The 25,219-nt window shown below is 41.4% G+C and overlaps 1 protein-coding gene across 1 annotated transcript; it reads left to right on the forward strand.

The window, feature by feature from the left end:
* Positions 1-1,642: 1,642 nt before the first annotated feature.
* Positions 1,643-3,308, forward strand: ascl1a (achaete-scute family bHLH transcription factor 1a). Its single transcript, XM_042511677.1, has 2 exons — positions 1,643-2,388; positions 2,482-3,308. The coding sequence occupies exon 1, from the start codon at positions 1,773-1,775 to the stop codon at positions 2,373-2,375; it is 603 nt and encodes a 200-aa protein (XP_042367611.1). The 5' UTR covers positions 1,643-1,772; the 3' UTR covers positions 2,376-2,388; positions 2,482-3,308.
* Positions 3,309-25,219: the final 21,911 nt, after the last annotated feature.

The raw sequence follows: 25,219 nt of genomic DNA on the forward strand, positions 1-25,219 counted from the left end.
ATCGACAGAACACACCGCGTCCGCGCTACTGTAACCGCACCGGGTGTATCCAATCACACACAAAGCCTCCTTCGAGCAGCTTCTTAGGGCCCCTCCGCTGATCCGCGCCCCTCCGTTCCGCCTGTGCGCGGCTGATGATCTGCTCTAATCAAAGTGGAAAATTCGGCCTCTGGTGCACAATGGTGCCTCAAATGAGCGGCATTGAGGCGCGTCTGTAATGTTAACAATAAAACTGGACTGTGGTTGAGTTGAAACGGCAGCGAGAGGCTGATTTACACATGCAGAGCTCTCAGATGAACTCCAGCATGAGGGGCGTTATGAAGGCTGTAAATCTGAAGGGCGCAGCAGCGAGGTGAGCTGTCTTTCAGCACCACAGTTTCGTCCAGAGCTGCGAAGAAACAACGAAAAATGAACAAATGACGGATATTTTACGTCTTATCCTGAATTCTGCGTATGACTCCCCTGATATCTAAGTCCAGCATAAATCTTTTTCATTTTTTAAGGTTATTACTCATTAAAGATGGAAATTTATTATTGAAACAAAACAAACTGCAACACTTGTCCATTCTTTTCTGTTAACTATCCAGACTGGATTGCAAAACACTTTGATTGTGTTGTTTTTAATGTCACCTGTTGAAATGACAAATGAACTTTTGAACTTCTCTGACAACGTTAACCCTTTGAAACCTGAGCAAGCCAGCTTCATGTATTTCAAAAGCACAGAAGAGGACAATGAGCAAGAAAATAAAGGACCCAAAAAGAATCAAGAAAATAGTAAAAACAAACACAAAAACAATAACATTACCTGGATATTAGTTTAAAAAAGCCTAAAAAGAAAGAAAAGGGGTTTAAAAGTAGCAACTTTTTAACATGATTTTGAAAAATATCTACTAATGATAATTAGAAATAGCTTTTCTTTTTTCCATAACATTTTCCCTTGCTTTAGATTTTTTTTTTAAATCTTCAAATTTTTTTTTTTTTTTTAAAGAAATCGCCCCAGTGTGGTCAGAGTTGAAGTTTTAAATACTTGTGAAAGGCATCTGAAAGCAGGAAAACAAAGGTGATGTCGCTCCGGGTTTCAAAGGGTTAAGTGCGTCAAGGGGAAAGTCCCAACACTCATCTCAACTTTATACGAAGTCTTCATAAAACATGACTTTTCAGGAAATGATTGATACATCTGACTTACGCAAAGAGGCACAAAAGGAGCGTTTTTCTTGGTATTTGATCTCAAACACAATAAGAAAAACTACAAAATAAACTTAATAAACGTTAACCAACCAAACTCATTAACAATGAGCACAAACAGGTTATTTTGTTTCTAAAGTTCTGTATTTTTTCCTGTTCATGTCGTTAACTTTTCGTGCTGAACGGAACTGTGTTAAAAACTTTCCTCTCCGCTCCGCCGCTCACCTCTCAGACACTCCTGATAGATAGAGAGAAAGAAAAAACTCACCACTGACTGTTTGTTTAGTGCTTCAAGTGGCACGCGTCCGGCGCGCGCAACGCACCGGCACCGGGGCAGGAACCCAAGGTGAATCCACGCGACCGGAGGGCGTGGCCAGTCCCCCATCCAAACGTATTGAAAAGCAGTGGCGTCTTCCCTCGAGGACTCAGAGCAGCTTTGAGGAGCGCGCGAGGCAGCAGCCCAGCGGACTGCCCCCACTGAAACAAGTGCGCGTCAAACGTCCACACCACGTGAACGGCACGAGCGGGACGCACCGCCGCGAGACTTGGTGATTTCTTTATAAGTTTGTGTTTTTTATTTACTGGGAATGGACCTCACAGCCAAGATGGAAATTAACATCAGCCAGCAGCAGCTGATGCCGCCCGCGTGTTTCTTTTCCGCCGCGGCGGCGCAGACCATCCAGCTGAGCCCGAGCGGCAGCAGCCAGGGCAGCGGGAAGTCTGTGTCCAAGCAGCCCAAGAGGCAGCGCTCCTCCTCCCCGGAGCTGCTGCGCTGCAAGCGGAGACTCAACTTCGCGGGTTTCGGGTACAGCCTCCCGCAGCAGCAGCCGCACGCGGTGGCGCGGAGGAACGAACGGGAGCGCAACCGGGTCAAACTGGTCAACAACGGCTTCGCGACGCTGCGGGAGCACGTCCCCAACGGCGCCGCCAACAAGAAGATGAGCAAAGTGGAGACGCTGCGCTCCGCCGTGGAGTACATCCGGGCTCTGCAGCAGTTGCTGGATGAACATGATGCGGTGAGCGCGGCGTTTCAGTCCGGCGTCCTGTCGCCCACCATGTCGCAGGGATACTCCGCGGACATGAACTCCATGGCGGGATCACCGGTGTCCTCGTACTCATCCGACGAGGGCTCCTACGATCCGCTCAGTCCAGAAGAACAGGAGCTGCTGGACTTCACCAACTGGTTCTGATGATCCAAATAAGGTGAGAATAAACTTGATGATATCCAAATTCATATAAAAAAGTTTAAACACCATAATTAGTGGCTTAAACTTTCTTTTCTTCCGCTTCCCGCAGAAATATGGATCAACTCACTTTCCTGTCTAAGTGCGCTTGGGATGGTCCCGGACGAGGCTGGCTGTCCTCAAGAAAAAGACGCACTGCAAACGCGTTTTGGCCCCGCGTACTTAACGCCCTCCAGTCCTCCCAGACTGACAGACAGAGACAGATAACGGCCTTAAAAAAGACTTTTGGGGTGAAATCAGGCCGGAGATCAGCGCCAAAGGATTTAAGGAGGTCTCCTGACAGCGTGGGAATCCAAACTTCTGTGCCCATGATAAACACAAAAACCCTTAAGTGAATTCAGCAGCACATTAAAAACATTATTTAACACGTCGCTCTTCAAACTATGCTAAATCCAATCACCAACCCTTTGGTAAACCTCTTTTAATTCAGAAAAATGCTTCCAAGTCGCGGATTTATTCTATAAAATTCTATATCAAACGCTTTTTTGAAATATATTAAGATATTTTTGTATGTAAGAGATTTATAGATGTTTTGTACACATCCTTTTTGTATATATTTTGTCTATATATTGCGAAGTTGCTTCTATACCTCCTGCCTAGACGTGTAGTCTATTATTCTCTGGCTCTTCTGTTCATGAGGTTCCCAGACGGAGTTTGACACTCCGACGTTTTATTCTAGCACCGATGTGTCTTATTTAATAGCAGAACCATGTTATTGCATTATGTCATGAAGTTCACAATGATCAAAACTTATGCAGCTATTGTCCAAACAGAGCGCAATGGCCATGCATTGTCTCTTTATACTGCCAGCTCTATATTGTCTTCACATAAACAGATGTTGGGAAAAAAGATGTCTTATAACCATATTTTCTACACTCTAGTCCAAGAATAAAATGATTTGCTACTGAATTATTTTGAATTATTCGTCTTGTTTTTCTTTTGGGGCGGGGGGGGGGAGCCACATGTATCCCTCCAACTTTCAGCATGTGTTTAGCAGATAACTGGAGGGGGAAAGTTGGAGGGAGTGATGGAGCTCGACTGTACTGCACTACATTTTACGCACGTCATATTTTCTGTCTAGTTTGTCGAAGTTAACTTAGTGGCACCTTAAACAGTTATGTCACATGTCCCACAGCCAAAAACGCACAGCAGGGTGTATTTTGTAATTTTGGACTCAAAACTGAATTTATCAATTATGCGCAACCGCAAAGTAAATCTGGTGCCACAGGTGCGTAAAATTCAGTTTCATCTGTTTCAAAGCATGCACCGTTATGAAATCCTACTATAACTGCAGCTGTAAAATACAAGCACTGACATTTTTGTTTATCCAAAGACACTGATCTTAACGCAACCAAACCCTAGAAAAAAAATAATCATAATTTTTCAGAAAAGTTGCTTATTTTCGAGTTAAGACGCCTTGTTCGAATAGTTTGGGCTCGGTGCCACTAAGAGAGACTGATGCAGCTTTAAACGGCGCAACTTTTGCTCACACAAACAAAGTAGATTTACGTGGATTCACAATCTGTAATAATGTTCGTGCACACAAAAGGGGTTAAACTTAGAGACGGCGCCAAATTCTTAGCCCCCGGATAGAAGTATTTTTCATCCAAACTTTCCGCATTGAGCGAAACTTTGAGAAAATACAAACTTCTTTGCCTGCGGCTTTTACATAAGCAGCTGGAGGGTCATCACGGTTTGGCAATCACCCGCAGATTCTGAGGTAGAGCTTGTGTTTCTGCAAAACTAAGTTTGACAGGTAGGGCGGAGGCTGCAGCCGGACGCGTGTCTGCTTTAATGAGTGAATGGGTTTTGTGTGGTGGTCGAGTGGAGACACAGCTGAATTGGCTGATGGCGTGTGCCCCCTGACAGCAGCGTGCCGCCGAACACACAACAATCACCACCTGGGAACGAGGGGAGGGAAGAAAAAAAACCTGTGTGTGTGTGTGTGTGTGTGTGTGTGTGTGTGTGTGTGTGTGTGTGTGTGTGTGTGTGTGTGTGTGTGTGTGTGTGTGTGTGTGTGTGTAAAAGTTTGGCTGTTTTCAAGCTTTTTTCCCCGCCCTCACGGTGAAAATAAACACGGAGAAAACACATCTAATTAAGTAAATGTACACATTTAACAACAGAATTGACCAAAGAATGAATTATTTTACGCGCAAAGAAAAAGTAGCTGCAAACCGCGTGGTGTTGTTGGGGTCACTGTGCAAGATGCGCGTGCGCTGCATCACTTGCTCTGAAAGGAGGGTTCATGGACCACCAGGGGGCCATGAGAGGGGGGAGAGAAACCCATGAAAAATGAAGTGAGCTGCAAAAGAGTGCTGAGACTAGTGGCAGTAGTTAAATTTTTTAACATTTTTTATTTAGGCTTTTATTGTAATCATTATTATATCCTTAAATCCGTACAGATAAATGTTTTTGTTTGAAACCTCAACACACTCAAAAACGTTTTGGGTAATTCGATAGCAGTTTAGTATCTTGTGACTTATGACTTATCAATCAAAATATGCCTTTTTTCAAACTGTCATCAAAATGTTTGGGAGTAAATGAAAAAAAACAGCCATCCCATTTACTAATAGGTATCCCACCTCCAAAAAGCCCCAGGCCTGAAACCTGCTATTATTCCCAAATCAAATCTAAGTTTTACTTGATTTGACATGTAAAATGCAATTTAACATAGTAGTTCAAACAGAGAGCACAAAACTGATGTGCTGCACAAAGTTTGTTGCTAATTTTCGACTCTTGTCCCTTGTTGGACTTTTTTCTACAGTATGTTTAAGATTGACGGGCCTTTTTATTCAAAAACTACTACTTAACACCTACAAGCAAAGTTTTGTTTACGTGCATAATGTGTGCAATCAGCAGCACATTGGACCTTGAACTCAAATTCTTCTCTCGAGTCTTGCTCAGACTTAAATGTGTAACAAAGTTACTGATCAGGCGTTTGACGTGACACCCTGCAAAGCTGCAAGTCCCATGACCAAGTTCAGTTTTCTCACTTTATTTGCAAAAACAAAGAAATGATGAAAGATGACTGAACACATCATATCTAATAAAAGACAATATACGTTAAAGTAAAACCATGAAACTATAATTATGAGCATCGCCACCTTGGTACACACCCTGTCATGCAAATCACTCGTGATTCAGTTCAAATGTAAACACTTGTGTGTATTTGACAAAAGTTAATGCATAAACTAGACTGTAATTCTCTTTTCTATTGTTAACAATATCAAATGTAGAAACATTTTTACTCCGACTGTGTTAGAGATCCTGACGTAGCGGGCGCACTGTGAACGGGAAATTACTGTTTAAACTGAGGCTGATGGTTTAAGGGGCAACACAGGACACATTTTATTGGGGGCTTCCTTCCCACTAATCAGTGTGCAAAACACATGAAAGTGTTACTGTGACCTCTGCTTAAAATGTTTGTTGTATTTAATCACAGAAATTGCACAAAGAAGTTACTTCCTGTTTTTCTCCAGTACTTCTGCAGAGGCAACCCAATCACCAGAATAAATGCTGGCACGGTACATTTCTGCAAACCACGACTGTTACATTTGTACATTATGTAGCAGAGACTGAGTTTCTTAATGCTTCTACATAGCTACTGTTAACATGTGGTTGTGTTAAAGCACAAGGTTCAGAAAAAATCATGTTTGGTCTTAAAATACTTGGTTTTGGTGTCACAATCACAGCTGGAAACACTGCGAAGGTCTCACTGAGGAACAACGGGAAAAGTGGCCTGCAGCTTGTCAACTGTTTCGCCTATGAAACACACTGTCCACCAGCCCCTCCTCCTTCCAATGACAAAGTCAGCTCACCGACATGTGATCATAATACGTATGAAATGTACAATTAACACATCTGTGATTTGCAGAAATGTACGATGCCAACGTTTTCTTCTGATGTGGGCTGTCAGAGGTCATGGCCAAAATATAACGCAATGTTGATTGTGCAACAACGACAGCAGATATCGAGAAGAACTTTTAAATTAAAATAAATATAAAATTAATTCGCAAGACCCCAGACTCAACTCTGGGTAATATTAAAGATTTTGGAGACTTAATCTGTCTCATAGCTGCAGCAATCATCCAAAAGACTAATAAAACTATTCTGGCAAGTCATTTTTAAGTAATTACAAGTCCAAATCATATCTTTACCTTTTAGCGACAGCTTTTAATGGACACCAAATGCCTCCGAAGGTTCCTAAAAGGTCACAATAAAGCGAGAAAGATATTGCAGCTGACGGAAGCAAAGATGATAGCTTAGGATACCCAAGAAAAACACTTACAATCTTATTTTAGGGTCACAACTAACGATTAATATGCCAATTATTTTATAGATTAAACGATTAAGAGCTTTGTTAGGACAATGTTAAATCATTGTCTCCCGCAGCCCAAGATGATGTCAAATGATCTTTTTGCTTGTTTAACTCAGCAGTCAGAAAGATATTCAGTTTGACATCAAGTATGGAAAAAAAGCTCAAAATGTTCACATTTGAGGAGCTGAAACCAGCAAAAGTGTTTGATTTTTACTTAGAAATGGAATAAAATGACAATTTGATCATCAAAATAGTTGCTGCTTAATTTTACATCTACTTAATTTGTCATCAATGCAAATTCAAAGTGTTGTTATTAACTCCAGAATTTAAAAAATTCTATCAAAAAAGTGTTTTTAAAAGTAGGTTTAATGTAAGGTTGTAGTCTTGTTTGCTGCAGTTTTTTTTACATAATGGCGTATGCTGCGTACAGGACGTCCCTGATCTAACAGCGCTGGTTTGCTGCCTGTCAGAGCCCATTATGTTTCCCTCCGTGGCGGTCTGTCAAGCGTGTATGAACCGCAGGACAGCACGGCCATATCTAATTGGCAAAGCTGAGGCAAAACAATGGCTCAAACTATATTAGTTGAATATCTCATTGAATATCATTCGTCAGTGTTGATGAAGTTGGATAGAGGAGGACAAACAGTCTGAGTGGCTCAAATATTGTTTTTCAATGCAGAACAATAAGCAGTTATTGCATCAGGAAATTTGCATGAACTCCGCCTCAGGAGCAGTGCTTTTGGGCAAGTTTGTGGAGGGAGTTTAGAAGTTTTAATTCAATGCAAATAATGTAATAGTTCTGTTAAAGTTTTGTCAAACTGCAGTGGAGGATTTTGTATACTGAGAAATAATCACCATCCACTGCTGCAGATCATTTCAGGACCATAGACAGCACTTCACAGCTCTATGTAGCTAACAGAAACAATAGAGGTCAATTCAAGAGACTTTTCTTGTCGGGTTTTCTGTTTATGTCTGTCATTATCCTATTCATGATGGAAATATCAAGGATGTTGATTCTGCAGACGTTATGAGGGATTGTGGATTGAAAGTCATTTTAAGTAAAGGCACAAAATATCACCTGTATGTTTATGTCATGTGTCACTGTGTGAAAGGAGGGGATTACATAGACACTGTGGTTTAATGAGACACAAAAATATGTTTTTAGCCTTGTTGTAGCCTGTAAGTGTGGGACCAACACAGAGTACTTTTCAATCCAACATAGGGACTTATTGGTTGCTGCTAACTCCAGAAGTCTGTGTGTGTGCGTGTGTGTCCAGGTAGCATGTAAACACTGGTAAGCAGATATTCTTGTGGGTGTCGCACAAGCCGCGTACATGAGCGCTGCTCCCGGAATAGGAGTTACAGGCTACAAAAAGGCTAAATACAAGACGCAAGTGACATTTTTCAAAACAACTTCGCACAATGGGGCTTCAGGACACTTGGATTACTTCCGACGAGCAGTATGAAGACACTTTGTGGTTTTATGATGTGTTTTTTTCTAACATTTAAATTCTGGTCACCATTTGCTTCAATTATTTGGGAGAGCAACAACTTTTCCCTGTGAAACTCCAGCAGTGTTTTGTGGACAATAAAACTTCCCCCAACTTTCCATCAGCATGAGGGTGAGTCGATAATGACTGAATTTTCATTTTTGGATGAACTATCCCTTCTAAGATTATAACACTGATAAGATTGATAACTTTCAGTGTGGGGTAAAAATTCTTCTGTTTGATGTGTGTCACTACAGTACTGACAATTGTAGTGGCAGTGATGCTGATACCTGATACACATGGTGCACTGACTGAGGTCAGAGGTTGCTGGAGTCGTTGAGAGGGTTGGAGATGATGGACTTGTGAATGAGCATGAAGAGCGGCAGGTAGGCCAGGAAGTCCAGCAGGTCCAGGGGAGGAACATGCTGCAGCTCCAGTCTGACGGCCGCCTCCTGCTCCAGATGGATCCCACCGGCCTTCAGCTCCAGGAGCAGCTGCTCTGCACTGATGAAGCCACGCTGAGCTCCAGCGTCTCCTTGCTGCTCCTCCAGGAGGAACAGGAACAGTTGCTGCACAATAATAATATTTAACATAAAAGAGATTATAAACAAACTGGCTTTGGACTCTGTGGGTGTGTGCTCGTGTGCGTGATTGTGTGTGACTCTCAGCCTCAGATTACCTCAACCTGTTTCTGAGTGCACCTGTTTGCACAGTTAATGCAGTCAAGGTGATAATTGTTGGGGGAGGGGAGGGTTTGAAGAATAATCCTTTCTGGCAATTAGCCCATTCTCATGTTCCTCTGGTCTTTCAGTTGCTCACTACTTCCTTGTATGAATGAGGGCCGAGCCAGCCCGTGAACGGCCAGCTGGTAGGCTGGTCCCGGTCCATCTGAGATGAGCCGTGTGTCTCAGGCTGATTACAGGGCTGGGCGGAGTGGACGGCATGTTCACTGCTGGGCACTTTAATGAGATTAGGGTTTTGCTAATCTATGAAAAGGGAAAAGCACCCCTCTCTTTCTCTCTCTGGCTTGCTTCCCTCATTTCTATGCATGAGGGCTGAGTGTCTTTCATTAAAAAAAAGCTAGCTTTACAAAGCATGCTTTGGAATTGCTCTTCAAAGTGTTTACCAGTATTTATTTCATTATAATTATACCCGCGGAGCCATGAAAGAGAGGCGGGGACACAGTTTGTGACTCATGTGAGAGTTAATCTGATGTTGCGTGGAGGTAATCAGGTGCACCCTGTGAAAAGAGTATAAACATGTGGTGGGCAGTGCTTTGCTGCAGACATTAGTAGAAGTTCAGGATAATTTAGGAAAAGCAAACCTTTGCTTTGAAGAGCCTCACTTCTAATGAGCGGAAGTCCATGTTGGTGATTAATGATCGCATAAACTCACTGGAAGAAAAGAGAAAAAGGAGTTGATGAAAGTTAATTCTGCAAAAGTACATCTGAGCAGAGTTTTCAATATATAAATATAGCGTCTATTTAGACTAATACTGATTTTTTACCTGTGGAGTGTCTGTTTCTACAAACCAAGAGTGCGCTGCCCACCAGCAACTGCATGTAATCCACTGACTATATAAAAGTATCTCATACTGCCCCACTTCAAAAATCCACAACTATCCCTTTAAAGCCAAAAGCAAGACACCCTGGTTCACTTTTATGACTTTTTTAAGCCCATTTCAGAGACACAGGGGACATTTTAAAGTAAACAGTGTAAAATCCCTCCAAAAACAATAGTGTTGGTAAATACTTTGGTCGCCAGCGTAGACAATTTCAGGACAATCTGTTGACGGTGGCGGGTGTTTTTGGCGGTTCCGTCCCGTGCGGTGTTGTGTTTGCAGAGATGTGATGGTAAAGTGTTCTGAGCCCATTGTGGTTGCTCACAGTGGCCTGGCTGCCAAACAATACGTGGGCACACGTGGACATCCCGCCACAGTAACGGATAAAACTGCTCTGGTTTTGGGGACAGTGGGTGTAGCAGGGGAGGTGGGGGAACTGGAGTGGGGTGAGCTGGGGTTCGTGTGGGAGGGGAATCAGCGACGGGGACACACTCTGGTGCAATGCCACCCCTCTGGGCCAACAAAATCTAGGTCCATTCGGATAATTAGAGGGAGACACAACCGATTGTGTTGGGACAGACCTCTCCTGTCCAGCGTGTGGCACAGCGACGGCCGTCCCTTCTCTTAACGAGCGCCCGGTGTTAATGAGCCCCTCCTCGCAGTGCGCTCAATGGCCTGCTAGAGCGAAGAATGGCCAAGCGCTGGGCCAACGAGTGCAATGCACGCCTGAGTGCTCCCTGTGCCATGATTGGCCCTCGTCCTCTAACCACAGTACGGGCGGGGGCTTGATGGGGATGAAGCGAGACAGGGCAGCTAATGATCATTAATTGCACTTGGTTTGCAGCAAAAGAGTCCAAATGCTGGTGTGCTAAGGACACTGGCGTGATAATGGCCAGCATAAACGAGGGGGCGAGGGGACTGGTGATGGACTGCGGGGAAGATAATAGCAGCCTAACCCATTTTCTTTTGTCGGCCCTCCTCTGGCACCCTGCTGTGGCCAACACAGAAGACTTCTCGCTTACGTAATGCCCAAAATTTTGGCGGCTTCCTCATCTGGGAGCTGGTATACAGCGCGCCAGGGGGTGAAGGGATGCATATTATGACCTAGTTCAATTCTGACAGAACTGAGAGTTGTTTTGGGATATTTTTGAGCGGGCTGCAGTGATGCTGTGCTGACTGCACTGTAAAATATGACAAGCTGATCTTACTTAAAATAATCTTGCAAACCAATGGCCTCCAAACAGTGAATATAACTATGTTTTGTTGAGATGTTCAAGAAAATACAAAAATAATTGACTTGTTTTAAACCAGTAGAATAAATATAGATAAGATTTGCATTGTTACAGCAGAAAAGTGGTATTAGAGCAAGGTATGTATACGATAAATAAAGCAAAAAGAACAATATAAATAGCAAAAAAAAAAACAAAAATGCAAAATGCAAAAATTTAACAGTAAAAAAATGTATAAACCAATGGCACATGAAAAAATAATTGCACACTGTGATAAATTGGACATGAGTTTATATAACAATAAACTTGATTTACTAAAGTTGCTAAAAACAAGAAAGATTGATTACATAAAACTCATCATTTTTAAGATGCATCAACTTCACAAAATTAAGTAAATAGAACTAAATTTGACGCAAACATAACGATTAGATATAAAGTAAATATAAATTAAGATTAATAGCTACAGTTACTTTTTTTCAAGGCAGTCGGTTTCCTAGTTTTTTTAAAGTAAAATCAACTTGTCAGATTTTACAGTGTGGGTGAGTCTGAGGGAGGAGGGACTCGTGTTGTTTATGCGGCGTGGAGCTGTACTGCTGTCTCACGTTTCCTCCAACACTGACGCTCCTTCGCTGACTCATTTAGTCCGGCGAATTCCCCGCAGCGAGGACATTTACAGTAACCCTCAGTGCACGCATGCATGCTCGCAAATCCATCACAAGCAACAAGGGATTACAGTGACAATAACAATGACAGCTCCACTGATGCCTGTATGGCAATGTGCTTCTTGGCGGATCATGTGACTTGCCCTGAGGGAATGTGGCGCTGTGTGAGGTGGACTTGTTGGGGAGCACAATGCAGCAGGGGGACAGATGGGCTGAGTCAAGGGCCAAAACAGCACGGCACAGAGGGTGAGAGGTAGGCAACACGAGAGACGCACAGATGAGAGACATAAAGGGGACAGACAGTTATAGTTGAAAAGGGGAGAGTTTCGGGGGAGGGTGCAATTAGTGCGAGGTAAAATCAGTCTCTTCAGGATTTCGTGATGTGTTTGTGGAAAAAAAAAGGCAAATTCAGCCAATCCCTATGTGTTCCATGCAATCTTAAAATTTTGTCCATTGCCGCAACCTTACTATGATTTTTTCTAAAACTCTAGAACTGCATTTTTAGGGCGGGAATATCGCCTTGTTATGCTGCCTTGCCATTTTGTATAAAAGGTACAATCATAGAATGGGGAGACAGAGATGTCTCACCTTTACGCCACCACGGGAGGTAGTAACAACATTGAAATGGTGTCTATGTAAAAGGGACAACCTGCGGGAAAGGATTATGAGCAGGATGGGTTTTGATAGGATGTTATGTGTGCGACCCACTGCAGGTGATTTTCAAAAAGCAGCTGATAGCATTTAGCAGCTAACTCAAAGAATAAGAAAAGCTCACAAATATAATGTTACCTGACGGTTATTAACAGGTTTAATCATAGAGTTGAGTCATTTTGGTGTCGGTGTGACATTAACGGCTGTATGTGGGATGTTAACTTCGGCCCAAGTGGCAAAATAGTGGCAAGTGGCAATTTTATTGCAAAAAAATCAGCTATAAACACTGAAACATGCATCAAAATTTTTTAAAAAAAATCTACTGTAAAATCGGGCATTTCAGGCTGCAACAAACACAAAAACAGACACTTGCATCGAAATTTAAAAATAAACATATATCTGAACATAAATGTGGGAAGATTTCAAAGCTTTACATGATCAGAAAGGCTGATTGTGTAGCTACTGTTGCAGCTCATTCCTAAAATAGGATTAGAAGTGAGGATTAACTGAAACAGGTAAGAGGATCAATTGAGTTCAGTTGGGATGAGACGACAGAAGGATGCTATTGTTTTCTCCTTGTTCAGGAGCCAGCATTATGAACGCTGATCTCCTCTCTTCTTATTATTTAAATTGCAAAAGGGAGTTCTGTGAAAAGAGGTTTAATATGGTCATTCATTATCATTACTATAATTGCCTCCATACAGAGGAGACACCGTGGTCTCTCTGTGCCAGTGTTAGAGGCAGTCGACAGGCCTCCTCTAATACACAACACAAAGGGCTGGCCGTAAATCAGAGGACCCGTGACCCTGACCCTGTCCTCGCTGAGAGGGAGCTCTCACTCTGGGGTGAGGGCTTTGGGAGCAGGCTTTGACCCTCGGAGACCTCCAGAGTAGGCTTGGCTCCACACACTCCTGTCTGTAGGAAGCTATACACCCCAGGGCAGGAGGACAGCGATGTGTGTGGGAATCTGCAGCATATGGGGCATAATGTAGAGACACAGGGACGCTGAGGAAGAGTTCAAATGATGTTCTCTGTCTGCACAGGGGCCAATAAGAGTCTGCAACCAACTACTATTACTGCTTACTGTGCAGATTATTTTCTTGATGAATTCTGTCTATATAATTGTTAAAAATGCCTTTTCGGCCCATGTTTACACCCTCAAATGTCTATTTTATTGTTTGCAAAACAGTCCATAACCCAAATATATTAACTTTAAAGTGATATAAATCTGCAAATCCCTTAATTTGGGAGGCTGAAAACAGAGAATCATTGCATTTTTGTATGATAAGTAATGTGATATTTTTGCTGATTAATCGATTCATTTTAGTTCTAATGCACGGGTTATTATCACATGCACACTCATGTTTCTAAATTTTCTTAAGTCTCATATAATGTTTGAAGACACAAGAAGAAGAGCATCAAAGGGGGCCCCACACACGACGACAAAATCACTGGAACTAATTTGCGTACACACTCTTATTCTTATTTATGGCGAGTCAGGCACTCCTCTTCCGGCGTCACTGAGGACTACAGATTGTGGTGTCTGCTGAAGGTCACTTACTCCATGGTGGCTATTTTCTGTGCCAGGCTGGCGATCACTGCGAAGAGCCTCAGGTCCACGAGTCCATCTGTCACTCTGAAGTCCACCATCTCCAGGATCTAAACCAAAAAGAAACACGAAACAGAAATAAGAGTTTTGGTTGAGACTGAAATATCTTTATGGATCACCATGAAATTATAATCCTCTGAGGATGAATCTTCAGACTCTGGTGATCCTCTGATTTTTCCTATAGCATCATCATGAGGTTGATGTTTGTGTTTTGAATGAGCAGTCTTAATAGACTGCCATAAAATTTGATACACACATCCATGATTAACCCTTTCAGACCTGGATCAAAATCAGTTTTCCTGTGCTGCGTTCAGATACCTTGCAACTTGGCAAGATACGGGGGGTTATTAAGTATTATCAAGAAAAAAAATGTACAGAAAACTCCATCAATAACTTTTAAATTCTATATTTAAAATTATGTTGTAGACTCGTTTTCTCGTTAGTTTTGAGACATTTTTTTTTAGGTTCCTCACCTTCTTTCCATGTGTTTGAAAGAAATCAAGCCAATTTGCTCAGGTTTCAAAGGGTTAACTCAGGGTTTTCCACACATCTTTTTATTTGTGGCTGCCCACTACGAGTAAAACATCTGCCACCTAGTCTGGATTTGTAGTTTTGGAACTGGAGCATTCATTAGGAGCGCTGTTGGAACATATAAACTGTTCAGTTATATATTGAGCAAAATTCTCGGAGTGCAGGGAGTACTTTGTGCATGAATGGAGCAGCAGAACACCAGGCGCAGTAAAAGTGACTCTTAACTGTAAATTGAACCAGATCTAAAAGTTTGCATTCACTCGCCCCTGCAGCTAAGGCTGCTCTGATCGGTTTGAGAGATCAGTCATCCATCCCGAGGGAAAAAAAAAAAATCCACACAGAGTCCCACCTGCTCTGAGAAAACGTCCGACTTTGGAAAGGGAACAGAGAATGATAAATAAAAGGGACACACAAGATAAAAAACAAAACAAACAGAAAAAGTTTGGTTGCAGGTGTCTGCACAGCCAATGTTAGGGCTCATTATCAGACACAGCCTTTTGCAGGTGTCCTGTAAGTCAGGTGTATGTGCAAGTGGTTATATGTAAATTGGTATATAATTATGATATTTGTGTGTGTACAGATGCAGTAAATGCTAACCCTGTAGACGTAGATCTCTTCTTCTTCAGACAGCAGCTCTGGAGGGATGATGTTTTTTAGAGCCAGCAGAGCCTGAAGGCAGGAGATGTAGCCGTCACCATCACCGTCCTCCTGCAAAGACAATCATCATCATCATCATCATGTGGTCAATTTAAAGGATTTTTAGGAGTCAAAGTATCCAGCATAGAGATGGTTCAGAAAAATGAACATAATTTGAGCGTGGAAGTTTGACCTTAGAAAAATAAGTCAGACAAAATAAGAATTCTTAATTCAAGATCCAAAGACCACCAGATGCAGTTCAAACCTCCAGGTAATGTTTAATAAATGTTTTTCCTTGTATTATGCCATTAAATTGTCATACATTAGTGTTTCAGCTTGGATATGCCTTGGGACCTCTGCAGGTTGAGATTTCTTGACGTGGATGAAAACGTCAGTCGATTAATCAACTAGTTGATTAACAGAAAATTAACTGGTAGCTGTTTTTGTCATTTTTTAAGCAAAATTGCCACAAATTAACTGCATTTAGCTTCTTAAATAGAACTGTTTTATTATGTAACTTTGGACAAAACAATTTAAATATGTCAACTTGCAATCCGGAAAACTTTTACCACATGACATGACAATTTGTAGACCAAATGTATTACTTGAGAAAATACTGAAAATAATTATTTGATGCCCTGTCATCATCCCCGCTACCTTTTTTTTAAGGAAATGCATCATATTACAGTGAATGAAAGAGAATATAAAGGGTTTAAATGTCTTTTCACTTACTGCTTCAAAAGCTCTTTTGTACTCGGCCAGCTTCTCCTGACTGAAAATGCAATACTTTGCCAAAAAGTCGACTGCAGAGAGAAAAGAGGAAGACAAAGACAAACCTTTAGAGGCTGTGGAATGCACATTAACTGAACTTTCTGAAGAGCAATATTTCATCTGTTCATTTGTGTATTAAATTTTTTTAACACACATAACAGTGATTTCCAGGCAGAGTAACAGAATTAGGCTTCTCTGTGTGTGCAGAGTGGATTAGAGCAATATTTCTCTCCTCTGGTCGCACCAGGGTCACGGCAAGGGGACAATACAGGGCGAGTGGTTCACAGGGCGTCCAGTTGGCCATGAGAGAGGAGGGGGGGCAGAGTGGCACTTGACTGCCGAGTCTTTTTTTTTCATTTTTTTTTTTCATTGAGACCGAAAGTGAGATGAATAGATGCAGGGTGGCCAAGAGCTGGAAATAAGCCTCAATAGATCCATCAGGGAAAAAGTATTTACTGTGAGTGAATATTGCCAGAAAAAGCAGACTTAAAAGAAGATTGCTATATATTATTTTTTTTTAAGTTTTGGTGGCTCAAGAGGTAGAACGGGTTGTCCACTAATCGGAAAATTAGTGGTTCGATACCCAGCCATTGGACAAGATACTGAACCCCAAGTTGCTCCCGATGGCTGTTCTTTCGGTTTGAGAGTACAAGAGAACTGTCACTGAGTAGAAGGTGGCACCTTGTAAAGTAGCCTCAACCCCTGGTGTGTGAATGTGTGTGTGAATGTTTGTGTGAATGTGACATGTAGCATAAAGCGTTTCGAGTGGTCGGACAAATAGAAAGGCTCTACACAAGTTCAGATCCATTGCGTAACTTCTGCTGTAAAAACAAAACTGAAAATAAAAACACGCCTTGATTTAGTTTTTGAAAAATGAAGAGATAAATAAGCTCTTGTTGAATGCCTGCTATTAATGTTATGATCATTACCACTATGAAAATCAATGGTACGGGACATTCGGTAATTTAGACAATTAAATATTTCTCAGCTGAATATCTTTGTGTTTTTCTCTATTGAATTGATATCTTTCACTGTTTTCTGACATCTCATAGACCAAACAAATAATCAAGAAAATGATGACTTGAGATTGATTGCTGCAGTTTTATGTGTAAATCCAGCAAACACCTTCACTCAGGTTTGTGCCTTTTAAATGTTACGACTGAAGCACTGATTACATACAAGCCACAAGAAAGTGCAAAAAACTTCCACAAGTAATCAAATGTTTTTTCATAGCGTACAATTCTGTACATGAATAGATTGTCTACAGGTATTAGACACTTGCATCTAAAATAATTATTTTTATATTTATTTTGACTTTTTAGGATATTTTTTAACCAATTTAAGACAATTTTTTGAAAACATATTTTTCTTATTCAAACATTGTGGTTAAGTACAAAGGCAAGTATGTGCTTCTATGCAGAAGTTGGTTTTACGTAGGAATATTTTTATTAGAGTAAATCAGCTTAATTACATTTTGTGAGTGCAAGTATAAAGTAAAATGAGACGGTGTGAGGTTCAGATTTTTAACATCAGAAATGTGCACTTGACTCATTTTGACAAAAGATATTAAAAGATGGATAAATTAAATTAAAAGACTTGAGGACCTGCGACACTTAAAAAGTCCTAAAAACCCAGAGAGACTTTTCTCTTAAGATTTTTTGTCAACTCTTTTTGGTAAAAACAGCATCTTATCTCTTTAACTCACATTATTGTTAAAATGAATCCCGAAGCCTCCAATATAGAAACGATGATTACACAAGGAGGAACAAACTGAGGTGAACCACACCCATGAATATTTCAGTAGGCAAATTTGGGAGGGAGAATGACTTGGAAAAAGAAGGGGGGTAGAAAATGGGGGCTTTTAAGCTGCTGCCACTTCAATTTAGGAGATGAGAATGAGTCTACTGAATAATGGATCTATTCATGGGTTTGCAGAAGAAAGAGGAGAAACAGAGTTGATATCAGTCTGGACTTAAACCCCCGGACCTCTGGGGTTTCGCCACAGTAGCAGGGGGGCCGTTTGAATCTGCCATTTATCAGCTTAGGCCTAATCGAAACCAGGCCTTCCCCGGCCTCGTCCTTTCACATGCAAAATGTTACATTCGCATCTAGTCAACTTGACTTGTTTAAGCTTGATTGATCAAAAAACCTGCGGGCCGGCTTCGCGCATCTGTTTGCAAATATCTGTGATGAGAAGGAGGCTGCAGGAGTCACACATGCAGACTCTGCTCAGCCTGGCATGAGACCACATCTAAAGTCCTCTGCCTTCAAAAGATTCACACAGTGGCTGGATCAGTGCACTGGTCAATTTGCTAAAGTGAAATGGCAGCTTATGTGACGGAGTGAATGGATCCACCTTCTCTCTTTCACAGCGAGGCAGGCTGAGGTTCACTGACCATCTGGAGGAGAGTGAGCAGTTGACCTGTGCTGACTTCAGAGAGTCCAGAAACACTGATATGAATACAGTTGTTTTGTTTTTTTAAAGGACCCATGATGGTTTATTATTATACCCTCTACTAACCGATCAGAACTACTCAGGTGTGCACGTGCTTGAGTGCGTGCGTGCGTGCGTGCGTGCGAGGAGAGGTTATAAAGGTTTTGTTTGATGGCTTCATCTTTTTTGTCCTCAGGTGGAAGACCATTTACTCAAACTATATCTAAATTAACTTTTAATATACTTGAGCTTCACTTGTTTCCATTTTTTGCATCTATTCAACTTCATACATTCATATTTCAAACTTTGGACATCTGTGACCGCTCTGCTTGCTAGTTACTTTGCAGGTTGAGATTTTTGAACGTATTGCGGCTGCTAATAGCATTGAATTAAGCATAACTTTCAATCGCCATCTCAGCCTGTTCTCATTCCCAGCTCATCAATTACCGCCACTTATACCCCTGTCCCCTTTTTAAACAGATAAACCTGCTAAACATAGGTGATCGACTGCATTCCCACTGCCAGTGAACACAACGCTGCAGCTGACGAGTCTGCCTTTCTGTCAGCTAGTGTGTGTGGGTTATTTGCCGGAGAACAGGTAAACTGTAGACAACAGCAGGAACAGAAGTCTTTGAAAACGTTTCAGTGGTTATTCTCTTTCTATATCTACTTCTTATTCAGTCTCTTTTTCAAACTCAGTGCAGACAAATGTGGAATAATGTATTAGTGCTGCTTAGGAGGAGACTAAACTAGTGATGGTGCGTTATTTCATTTCGCGAGTTGAGCTGAAATTAGCGCGTTCACGCGGGTGTTGTGTTCCCATCAATGCCGGTAGGAGCTGGAGGCGATAAAAACCTGTGTCTACTGCAGTCGTTTAACCCGGGCGTGAATGCCGATCGGATGCATTCTCACTGCATTAAAAAGCCAAGTATTAGGGTGGGTTTTTTGTGCAGTGGGAATGAGGCTTTCATCGGTGAAAAGTGTTTCCATTGCAGTTTTGCAAAATATGGCTTTTTTGAGTCAGCTGAAATACCACCTCATGTGAGCATAAAAACTTTTTTGCAATTTTTTTAAAATTAAAGAGTTTCCATATTTTTTTACATTTGCAATTTCAATTTTCGCAATTTGAGGTTTAATGGAAACCCGCCAACTGTAACTGCATTTGGCATGAAGCGCTGATCTTTAAGTAAACTATTTTTGCATTGAGGCTCATTTGCATAGAAAGGGGCTTATTTTGCACCAAATGTATGCATAAAGACCATTAAGACGTATAATATCATAAAACTAAGTTACAGTTTATACTGTTGACTCTGACATACAGTGTGATGGTAATTTTTTCTGATGTTCAATTCTGAATGAAGCAGAGTTCAAAGAAGTTCAAACTCAACATCAGCCCTGACCACAGCCCTGCCCGATCTTTTTTTTTGGCACTACAACACATAGACACACACACACACACACACGCACAGAGTGCAGTGGTGCTGGAGGAGGTCGGGGGGGGCCCTGGTTGAGGGGAGCACTCCGTCAGGGAACCAGTCGGACAAAAGGTGCAGTGGAGTGAGAGATTGAGGGAGGAAGCGAGGGCGGGTGGAGGAACGGGACAAAGCCGAGGCAGTAAAGCCTCCTGCCTGATAGCCTTATCTGATTCCACTCCAGCGCTTGATGGCTTTTTTTTCACCCTGCCTTTAAAGCGCACAGGTTGTGCCTTTGGTGTGAAGCCTAGCAGAAAATGTTAATCAAGAGAAGGACTGTGTGGAGAAAGGCGAGAGAAAGGGGAGAGTCACTCTGCTGAGGCCATAATCTGTAATGAGACCGAGGCGATTCAGTTGCAATTGAGAGAGGAAGAATGGGGCCATGATGATGATGAGCAGGGAGGTTCACTCTTTCACCGGCGTTTGTTTTTCCTGTTTTGTTCCTTTTCTCTTGCAGAGTCACTGCTCGTGCACCGGTCCGCAGGCTGCAAACAGCCGCGGGTCACAACTCATTTAACACACACTTGGATGTCATTTTCAATGTCTGCAGCTGACAGATGAAAAACACTACTGGCTGCTCTTCTGACAACTATTGGTACTCATCTGTGTATGATTGATATTTCCCTTTGTGACCTCCATGTTTTTTTGTGCTGCCTAATGAAAGCTGGCCTCAAATGTCCTGTTAGATGTAAAAGTCTTGTTACTAATTTCCTTGATTGCTTCATAGCTCCTCATTTAAAGGCCCAGTGTGTAGGATTTAGGGGAATATATTGGCAGAAATGGAATATAATGTAGGAAGAATGTTTTCTTTGGTGTATAATCACCTAAAAATAAGAATGGTTGTTTTCTTTTTACCTTAAAATGAGGCATTTATACCTACATAGGGAGGGGGTCCGAGTTTATGTAGATCAGCATGTTGCACAGCCATGTTTCTACAGTATCCCAGAATGGTCAAACCAAACACCAGAAACAGTCATTTGCCTTTTTACATAAGACACAGTAGCAATAAGCCGAATTGAAATGAGCACTATTACACTATTTATAACATTACAGTGCTTTATTCAGTGTTTCTAGCTGTTCAAATCAGCAGATCTGTTGGTTTTGGAAAGGAATTGACCTCTGTGGCTCCTAAATGTTTGGATCTCAAGTTATCGGAGAAAAAAAGGTGACTTCACATTAGTATGTGTTGGACTATCTGCCCGCTGTGACATGCCAAAGTGTGTCAAAATACGTGGATTTTTAAGCTGAAATGGCTTCATTCAACTATGATCACTTTAAAGCATTGGGTCTGTTTGTTTTGGAAAAGAAGAGACCTTGACGGGTAATTTGGCTCACGGTAAAAACCTCCTGAACATCTGGATCAGAAAAAGGTGAGCACATTAACTTATGAGAAAGAAAAGGGTGAGCATGTGGTGGGCGAGCAGCCTGTCCCCAAGATGCCAAACCAAATCAGAGATTCACTTTTTTGTAACGATAACCTGTTCTACCCGATGTTTATAGCTGTTTTAATCGCCTGATTTGTTTTAGAGAGAGAGAGAGAGACACCTGTGGGTAACTCGACTACTTACAAAAACATCCTGAATCATGAAAACTGAAGGAATTCTAGCTGAGAAAAGTTTTAGATGGTTGCAATCTATAATTCACCACCGGACGCCACTAAATCCCCCAAATTTTACACACTTCACCTTAAACCTTCATTTTGCCATTTCAGACAAGAGTTTGATACAATATTTATGAGAAGTTGAGGAGTTTGACTTCTTTTAATAAATGAAACTGGCGACCATCTTATAATGGGATCACTCCAGTTGCTATAGAGCAATAAGCTACTTTAACCCTTTCAAACCTGGATCGACTTCCCTTTTCTTGTGCTATGTTCAGACACCTTTCAAAACTATTGCAACATGAAGCATATTATTTAATTATTAATAACTATTTATTATTTAATTTCTTCTTTAAAAACATGGGGAAAAAGGAAATGAGCAGTTTTAAAAAAAATATTACTATAATTATAACTATTTATAATTTTAGTTCGCCTGAAAGTTATAATTCTGCCAATGTAGACATTTTTCCATTTCGGCAGTATTCTTGTTCAACCATTTGTGTTTAAACAGTATATTCAGCTTATAATGTAACTGACTTGCCAAACACTGTCAGAGTATGATGCAACTTATTACTTTCACACACACACACACACACACACACACACACACACACACACACACACACACACAGGGCTCTATTGTGTTTTTTAACGAGTTCACTTTGTTTGTTGCTCTGTTTCCCGCTTAATCCCAGACTTTTGTTTCTGCTCATCATCATCACACTGTATAAAGTGTCCCATAATTCCTTTAACAAAGGTCACATTCAGCGGCGGAGGGGAGGTGACCCCCTTTTTTTAATAGCAGGAGAATGTCAGAGTGCAGCATGCCCCACATATAAGCCCGAAAATATGCGATTAAGAGCGCGAATTTAGAGCAAACAGCATCCACACACACCAACAGAGATAAACAGTCTAAATGGATCTTTCACTGCAGAAAGTCTGTGAGAAATGGGTTTATGGGATGTTTTGGGTTTAAGTGCTTAATAATGTGATAGTGCTGTAAATCTACTGCCTCAGCACCATGAGACAAAGGCGTAAAATATCAAGTGTGGCGCTGTGAGATAAGGAGGTGAGAGGTCTTAAGCGCCAACGCAGACCTGTAAACCAGGCCAAGCGTATCGTTTCACAATAGTATAGAATGAGGTATTGTTGGGCGTTTTGAGCAGGCGCCACTTCAAACGTAAAGATCGAAACCTTATCTGATAAAAGTGTTACAGGAAAAGCTGTGTACACCAGCAGGAGGTGCAGTACAAGTGACTGAGCAGGTTTTCAGACTGGTGAAGCTGCCAGATAAAACACGTGCAAACAGAGCAGATTTAATGCGGGCTTGTTGCCTTTTTACAATGCACTTCTATATAAAAATTGATGTAGTTGTTATGATCTCTAATTAATTTATGAGGTTGATTTCATGTCTATTCTTGCATGAGTTTGATGCTCTGATACAGTACAACTGTATGTCATACAGATTTAACTGAGCCTATGAAGATTAAAGGATTACGTTTAAAGGATAAGAGTCCCTGTTACTGACAGTAAAACTGCATATTAACTTCACATTCCCACGAATGAAGCTCACACATTTATCACTTCACATAAATGTTGATCTCTTCTGATGACGATGAAAATAAAGGAAAAAAAATAGCAAAATCACTTCTAAGATAGAGCAATGAATCTCAACTTTAGTGTCTTCTCTGTTTAGCAGTATAATAAAAAGCTGTATTTAAGTATATGCTGTAAAACAATAAAACTAGGACTGTCAATTTTTTTTTAAATCAATTCAATTCATAGAATGTATTCATTATTCTGCTTCTCAAAACAGTTATAATGTCCATATTAACAAGGTAAAATAATAGTAACAAGTACAAGAAATTTGTATAAAAATTAGCACAAAAAGGCCCAGACTAACAAACAAAAAACAAATGGGAAAGAAAAAAAAAGAAAAAAGACCTGGAAAAAAATGGTTAAAAATTAAAATAATTCTGTGAAAAAAATTGAAATATATAATTAGTTCTATAATGTAGTTTCCTAGCTAGTTCAAATTACATCGATCCAGGTTTTATATGGTTAAATAAATACATTTCAAATTCCTCTTGTTTTTCCATCACTGGCCAATTTACTTATCAACTGTTAATGATGTTTTTTTGTGTGTGAAAGTAGCAAAAATATCATGCGAACACTTGCGTGTGGAAATGATTTAAAACGTTCATCCCCATTATTTACTTATTTAACTTTATTTGTTTCCTTTTCAGCTCAGTGTGCGAGTCTTAACTGCGTTTTACCGTCAGTTACTGTTGCACTAGTTTTTCTCCTCTCTGTGTTTGATCTGTTGATCCATTCACAGCTGATCAGATTACATCAATGGATAAGAAGAGCAGCTGCTGCGAGTGAATGCAAAATATTTAGACCTAGAAGAATGAAAAGTTAGCTTTCACTTTCACTGCGCCTGAAGTTCTGCAGCTCAGTCTGCTGTGCCACAAGTACTCTCTGCACTCCGAGAACGTGGAGCAATGAATAACCAAACAGTTTTTATATATATTTCAACCGCGCTCTTTATGAATGATCCAGCTCCAAAAATGAAAAAATCTATTTGTGGCAGTGGATGTTTTAATTGTGGCGGGTCGCCACAAATAAATGAATGTGTGGGAAACGCTGATCTAAGAATCGATTTCCAATCCCCATTTGAAAGGCAACAAAATAACCTTTTTTTGTCAAAAAACTCCAATTTTACAAATGACTACTGTTGCATCAATATTCAGAGCGCCTCACTGGTGTTGTATAAAATAGTCCTTTCAGAGCAGAATTTGGCAGCATGTGCTGGTGTCTCTTGAGTGGGTACTACAATGTAAAAGAGGGTGACAGTATTTGGCAGCATTCTACTGCAGACGCTGTTGTTGTCGCTCCATGAGCGCACAACTCCTCCCCCTCACTTTCTCCAAAAAGATTGAGGAGTGTGTGTGTGTGTGTGTGTTTGTGTGTGAGTGTGTTGAAAGGGGGGGGTTTGTGCTCTGCTAGGAAAACAAACAAAGACACACGTAGTGGCCACACTCCTGTCTCTGGCTGCACGCCATCGGCCTCACCACAAACCACAAACTTACACTCGCAGCGTGTCGCACACAAGCACACACGCCTACGCCCAATCAGCTCCTGCCGCAGATCCGCACTGATATGCCCCCAGATACCAAATCATCTGCTGTATTGCAATATGAGATCTCCAGCGATAACCTCACAAAGCAAAATCATCTGCTATTATTGCCCTGCCGCTCCTTGACATTGTGCCATTAATAAGGCCATTGTGGAGGGCGCTCTCTGTTTGGACACCGTATAATAGACTCTTTGACAGATTTACTTTGCTCTCTCTCCCTCTACCCCTTCTCTTTTTCTCTGTCATGAATACAGCGGGCATATTCCACGCTGCCGCTCATCAATGGGCGAGCTGTTTGTTTGCCCAGTCATTCTGGACTGATGGTAAATACATAGAGGTATTCCAGACCAAAGGCTGAGCAAACAGGGGTTACATAAAGGCACTGTACCCAAACACGCACTATGAGACATCCCCCACCCCTGCACACATTCACAAACACCTCACACTGCTGCCCGTAACCTCCCTTCATCTCTTTTAAGCGACTGGTCTTTCTTGTTCATTCGATCAGCCGTATTTTTCTTCACTGTTTGAAAACAACAATTAGGCCCCATCCCCGCCCACTGCTAGAGGACAGTAATATAGACTCCTGGTGGTGGTGGGCGGGGTCAAAGCGAGGCTGGCCTCAAGGCCGCCAGGTGTTCCCTATCAACACTCACATTCATCAGAGACCTGGGCCCACAGAGTCCC

This window comes from Plectropomus leopardus, chromosome 22 (assembly GCF_008729295.1).
Source record: "Plectropomus leopardus isolate mb chromosome 22, YSFRI_Pleo_2.0, whole genome shotgun sequence".
In the NCBI taxonomy this organism is placed as follows: domain Eukaryota; kingdom Metazoa; phylum Chordata; class Actinopteri; order Perciformes; family Serranidae; genus Plectropomus; species Plectropomus leopardus.

Coding starts and splice junctions, on each gene's coding strand:
- ascl1a (XM_042511677.1), top strand. CDS start 1,773: ATGGACCTCACAGCCAAGATGGAAATTAACATCAGCCAGCAGCAGCTG.